Source organism: Salmo salar, unplaced genomic scaffold, assembly GCF_905237065.1.
Source record: "Salmo salar unplaced genomic scaffold, Ssal_v3.1, whole genome shotgun sequence".
Lineage (NCBI taxonomy): Eukaryota > Metazoa > Chordata > Actinopteri > Salmoniformes > Salmonidae > Salmo > Salmo salar.
Genome location: NW_025547754.1, coordinates 10001 through 16461, shown reverse-complemented (window position 1 = coordinate 16461; position 6461 = coordinate 10001). Strand labels below are relative to the sequence as shown.

Below are 6461 nucleotides of genomic sequence, written 5' to 3'. Positions count from 1 at the left end.
GAACGGAATAGGCCATTACATGTTGGCTCAATGATTATATTAAAAAAGGCATTGATGAGAGACAGACTAATAATGGTTCACACTTAAAAGATAACTACATTTACTCATAATGTACCCTTGTTTCTAGACAAGGTAGAGCTAATACCTGGGCTAAAGGTTGCTGCTGGTATCTTTCCACACAGTTGCATCAAGTGGCTAACAGTAAACTGCAAAAAGAATAAAGGAGTATCATAAGTAGCGTTTGTTTGTTGTTGCGTTAAAGGAAGAACCGAACGCAAAACCACTAGCCTACATCAACACGCATACTATTCATATATGTTTGACATGTTTCAATATAACAGGGAAGTAAATATGAAGACATCCTTAATAATCACGAAAAATATTCAGTCGCCGAGTCTGGTGCGTCGAGACAGTGTGAGCGTTTTGATGCATAGCCGCACTGCTCCTAGTGCTTACGTCTAGTAGAAAACACCTACAAAACATTGCACTCCATCTAAAAACAACAAACCTTTTTTAGAGGAGTTGAGATTACACAACTATCGCCTCTCTTGGCAGAAAGCAACATGGAAGTAATTTACAAAAATAACTACAAGGGAGAAATTAAGAGTGAGACCGAGATGATATAAATGCTTCTAAAATATCTTATCATAGACCTGAATGACTGGCAACTTATTTCCTGTATATCTGGCCACATCCCCAGAGAACTTACATTCCCCCTGTGAACAGAGTGGGAGATAAGAGTCCTGTCCCAGAGAGAGAGTGGTATGGTGCATCACTGATGCCTGGCTGGCTGTCTGTTTGTCCGTCAGTCACTCTGGGGAAGAGGGTTCATCATCATCGTCCTCCTCTTCCTCGTTGAAGGAGCTGGGCGTCTGGCCTCGAGACTCTGAGAGGGCAGTGCTACTGTGGCTGAAGCTCCGCCTTCCATTCAAAGAGGCGGAGTCCAGGTCACCTGGGAAAGAGCTGAACCATGACAACCCACACCACTGGTCAGTCACCTCAGTTCTCAAATTAAAATCTATCATGTCACCTTAAGTAATTTATATTTTATGATCCCTGTGTGGCTTGAGATTTTCTGTTATCAGTAAGGTGTGTAATGACACATTTTGCCACACAAAAACAGGATCACTTCCTGGATACATCCCAAATGGCACCATTTTCCCTATATAGTGCACTACTTTTGAACAGAGCCTTCTGGGCCCTGGTCAAAAGTAGTGCATTATAAAGGGAAAAGGATGTTCCTGTGTGGTAGTGGATTGTGTTCAAATCACATTTTGATTTAAAAGTTATGAGAGGTAATCTACCTTGTTTGACTGGTGCCTCTTGCTATGCCTGTGGGAGGGGAGATGAGGACAGATTGAAATTACAGAAATGGCCTGCACACGCTCACACATGTCAAAAAAGCTTGTCAATGAAGGCCATTTTCCCACTCTCACCTATGACGTAGGTCTCCAGAGACCTTGGGATGAGGGACTTGGCAACAATGAGATTGTCTGCGGTGCACTTCCCACTCTCCAGGCCCAGGGACATCCCCATGCGCTTCAGAATCTCTATGTCGTCATGGATCTCAAAGGTGTTGTCAAAGTTGAAAAGGTATTCGCATCTACAGTAAGGACGTCAAATGTTCAGACTGCTGCACAGAACCTATGGACTCTAGTCTAGAGTGCATTGTTAAATTGTGCTTAGGAGCATCTACCCCCAAGCCATTAGACTGCTGAACAATTCATAAAAATCTCCACTGGACAATTTACATTGACACCCCCCCCTGTACACTGCTACTACTCGCTGTTTGTTTGTTACCTATGCATAGTCACTTCACCCCCACCTACATGTACAGATTACCTCAACTAACCTGTACCCTCGCACACTGACTCAGTACCGGTGCCCCCTGTATATAGCCTCGTTATTGTATTACAAATTATTTTTTTGCCTACTTGGTAAATATTTTCTTCTTGAACTGCACTGTTGGTTAAGAGCTTGTAAGTAAGCATTTCACGGTAAAGTCTACACTTGTTGTATTCGGCGCATGTGGCAAATAAAGTTTGATTTGATTTATTTTACTCTCCATGGTTAAAGTAGGACGTAATAGATGTGTGTGATACACTTAATATCATATATATAAAAAAAATTTGAATGACTTATTTAATTATGGTATATTACACTAATCTCTCTATGGTGGACAGAACGCGTCACTACATTACAGACTCAAGTTTTCAACACAAGAATTACAGGAAATACATATCCTTTTTACCTCAGATTGGTGATGTTGGTATTAAAGTTTATAGTCATCACAATCTCACAAAATAAATTGCTTAAAAACAGATCAGTATCTGTTTGCCATTTTCAGACTACGGTGGCTAGGGAAAAAAAATGGGCCCTCCTCCCATAAATGTCTCTGTCTTGACATTAATTCATGGATTTGAGGGTTACGCTATCTTTCAAATGAAAAAGACAAACCCTTTCGCTATTTAGAAACCGATGTGAGGCGGTAATTCGTTGAAATTATTCCGTCAAAAAGTGTCGTTTCCTTTTCCGTATTCGCCATCTAACAAAAATATTTTCTCAGAGAGATATACACTGAGTGTACAAAACATTATCAACACCTACTCTTTCCATGACAGACTGACCAGATGAATCCAGGTGAAAGCTATGATCCCTTATTGATGTCACTTGTTAAATCCACTTCAATCAGTGTAGATGAAGGGGAGGAGACAGGTTAAAGAAGGATTTGCAAGCCTTGAGACAATTAAGACATGGATTGTGTATGTGTGCCAGTCAGAGGGTGAATGGGCAAGACAAAATATTCAAGTGCCTTTAAACGGGTACGGTAGTAGATGCCAGGCGCACCTGTTTGACTGTGTCAAGAACTGCAACGCTGCTGGGTTTTTCACACAACAGTTTCCCGTGTTTATTAGGAATGGTCCACCACCCAAAGGACATCCAGCCAATTTCACACAAATGTGGGAAGCATTGGAGTCAACATGGGCCAGCATCCCTGTGGAATGCTTTCTATACCTTGTAGAGTCCATGCCCCAATTAATAGAGACTGTTCTGGGGGGGGTGCATCGTGTGAGTTTGACCAATTGTGAGTAGACATCGCCTACTAATTGGTTGATGTCATTCTTTTTTACGAAAAACAAACATGTTGATGCTGGAGATATGAAGTTGACCTTTTTTAAATTTCCCTTCAATGTTTTGTACGTTAGTTGATAAATGGCTATGACAGGTTGTCATCGATCGACAGATATATGTAGTATATCCAAATTCATTGAAGTTTGTCTGTTAGAAAAGCGTAAACACTACATGTTGCCGTGGTTATGGTCCCATTTCCATTGATTTCAACACAATATCGATGTGAGTGATTCATTTGCAAGTGCTATTGATTACAGTAACACAGAACAAGCTAATCAATTCCAGTTGAGTGACCGCTTGGTAAATATTGGTGTGTGTACAGTTTATGAAGGTACTAATTTAGCAAAATACAAATAATCTGAACACAAGTGTGACATGTGTAGGGAGTAACTTTTATGTATTGGTCTCCGACGAAGGCCGTGAGGCTGATACGTAAAGCTTATTAACCTGTTGGGTCTAGGGGCAGCATTTGCACGTCTGGATAAAAAAATGTACCCGATTTAATCTGGTTACTAATCCTACCCAGTAACTAGAATATGCATATACTTATTATATATGGATAGAAAACACTCTAAAGTTTCCAAAACTGTTTGAATGGTGTCTGTGAGTATAACAGAACTCATTTGGCAGGCAAAACCCTGAGACATTTTCTGACAGGAAGTGGATACCTGATGTGTTGTATTGACTTTAAACCTCTCCCATTGAAAAATACAGGGGTTTAGGAATATTTTGGCACTTCCTATTGCTTCCACTAGATGTCACCAGCCTTTACAAAGTGTTTTGAGTCTTCTGGAGGGAGATCTGACCGAACAAGAGCCATGGAACGGTGATGTCCCATTAGACACCTGGCGCTACTTCATGTTGGGTACCCTCGTTCCAATACGTTATAAAAGGCTATGCATTCGTCCACCTTGAATATTATTCATGTTCTGGTTAAAAAGGCCCTAATGATTTATGCTATACAACGTTTGACATGTTTGAACGAACGGAAATATATTTTTCCCCTCGTTCATGACGAGAAGTCCGGCTGGCTTACATCATGTGCTAACGAGACGGAGATTTTTGGACATAAATGATGAGCTTTTTTGAACAAAACTACATTCGTTATGGACCTGTGATACCTGGAAGTGACATCTGATGAAGAGAATCAAAGGTAATGGATTATTTACATAGTATTTTCGATTTTAGATCTCCCCAACATGACGTCTAGTCTGTATCGCAGCGTATTTTTCTGGGCACAGTGCTCAGATTATTGCAAAGTGTGATTTCCCAGTAAGGTTATTTTAAATCTGGCAAGTTGATTGCGTTCAAAAGATGTAAATCTATAATTCTTTAAATGACAATATAATATTTTACCAATGTTTTCTAATTTTAATTATTTAATTTGTGGCGCTTGACTTGACTGCCGGTTATTGGAGGGGAAAACGATTTCCTCAACATCAATGCCATAGTAAAACGCTGTTTTTGTATATAAATATGAACTTGATAGAACTAAAAATGCATGCATTGTCTAACATAATGTCCTAGGAGTGTCATCTGATGGAGATTGTAAAAGGTTAGTGTATCATTTTAGCTGGTTTTATGGTTTTGGTGACCCTGTCTTTGACTTGACAAAACATTACACACAACTCTTGTAAATGTACTGTCCTAACATACTCTAAATTTATGCTTTCGCCGTAAAACCTTTTTGAAATCGTAAAACGTGGTTAGATTAAGGAGATGTTTATCTTTCAAATGGTGTAACATAGTTGTATTTTTGAAAAATTTGAATTTTGACATTTATTTGGATTCAAATTTGCCGCTCTTGAAATGCACCTGCTGTTGATGGAGTGCACCACAGGTGGCACGCTAGCGTCCCACCTAGCCCCAAGAGGTTAAAGAGCAGTGATACTATCAAGAGCAGTGTGCGGGTTCCTTCTTTTTTCTCATTTTATTCAACTGTAACCATGCACCTGCAAAAAAGATCGCTCAGATGTGCGAGTGCCTTTTTGAATTATGTATTGGTCTTTAAAATATCACTACTTATTCCAGCATATTGATTATATATTTGGACATCTAAAACCGGTGTTTTGACACTCGGCCATAAATCAAAAAGTCAGGAAGGCAGCAAAAGTATCATTTTCAATCTATGTTTTAGGAATATAAATGGTACTTTTAACATTTTTCAACAGAATTCTACTTTATCAGGTAAAAATGTGCTATGACATTGATTTTGATGAAATTGTGAAAATATGTTTGTCCTGGCTACCTACAGAGAGTTGGAGGATTACTGTGAGAAAGCAGGTTTGTATTGTAGCCATCTGTATAAATGACAAGTAATGATATATTTGAATCATGGTAAAACCTTGTGATCCTACCTGAATTTACTTTCAGCACTGTAGGAGAAGTATTGGCGTTTCAATGATAAAGCGCAATGAACATGTGTATTATACTACTGTGGCAATTGGAGTAGCAATTCAGTAGTGAGTGACCTAGAGTTGTCTTTGCAATAGGCATTAGGGTGAAGACGTTGCAGTGACACATACTTGTCGCTGGAGATGGAGCAGTCTGTGACGGTGCGTACGTCTGTGTTGAGGATGATGAAGGGAGCTGGATGACAGAGCCGGAAGGGGGGGGGCCAGGGAGGAAGTCTCGCTGACTTTGTTTCTCTGCACCAGGTTCTTGAATGCGATTTGCTGTTTGAGGAGAGATGAGCAATATTCAGAAACACATCGATTTAGTTCGCCTTGCTATGGTATTTCATTAATCTTCCATTGGTCCTGAACTTTCGAACACAACTATCCACACAGACACATTGTTACTACAACTAATCCTATCGATACATACTCTAAAAACATCTATCCCCACATACACAAACTTTCAATCTCTGAAGGTTGAGAGTGTATGGTTCATGAGTGGAACTACATCATACGTCACGCATGGGGCAACAAGTCTTTCCTGGTCAGGTTATGTGGTCAGGAAAAACGCCTGGCTGTAGCATATCATGGCTAAATCAATGCTAAGTGAAAACCTCAGAGGAATCGGAGCTTAGGTTGAATCTTAAATCTAGCTTTAGAGTAAGTTACCGTCACCAGGTCAGAGCAGTAGGGAGCCAACACACCAATCAATCAGAGATACAATCAATGAATGAATGAAAACTATCTGTGGTGCGGTACATTTAAAAAAAAGACTGCAAATAAAATTTGGTGATCGCGAGTCCTTCTCTCAGGGAGAAGTAATCAATCAAGAGATCTTCGGCCCCTCTCTGGCCTTCTGGGAACTCCACGGGGTCACACAAAGGTTCCCTTTCATATGCTAATGAGATGCTAACAAGTCTGGTGTTTTTCAAT

At 40.0% G+C, this 6461-nt stretch overlaps 1 protein-coding gene across 2 annotated transcripts in view; it reads right to left on the bottom strand.

Moving 5' to 3' along the window:
- Window positions 1-749: 749 nt before the first annotated feature.
- Window positions 750-6461, bottom strand: part of LOC123732429 (transcription factor Dp-1) — a gene marked incomplete at its 5' end in the record, with an annotated part of 5953 nt that continues 241 nt past the window's right edge. The window contains 4 exon segments of one of the 2 annotated variants that reach the window (XM_045711558.1): window positions 750-952; window positions 1305-1332; window positions 1437-1603; window positions 5658-5807. In XM_045711558.1, coding sequence (XP_045567514.1) covers window positions 1580-1603; window positions 5658-5807 — 174 coding nt within the window. 2 annotated transcript variants of the gene reach the window in all.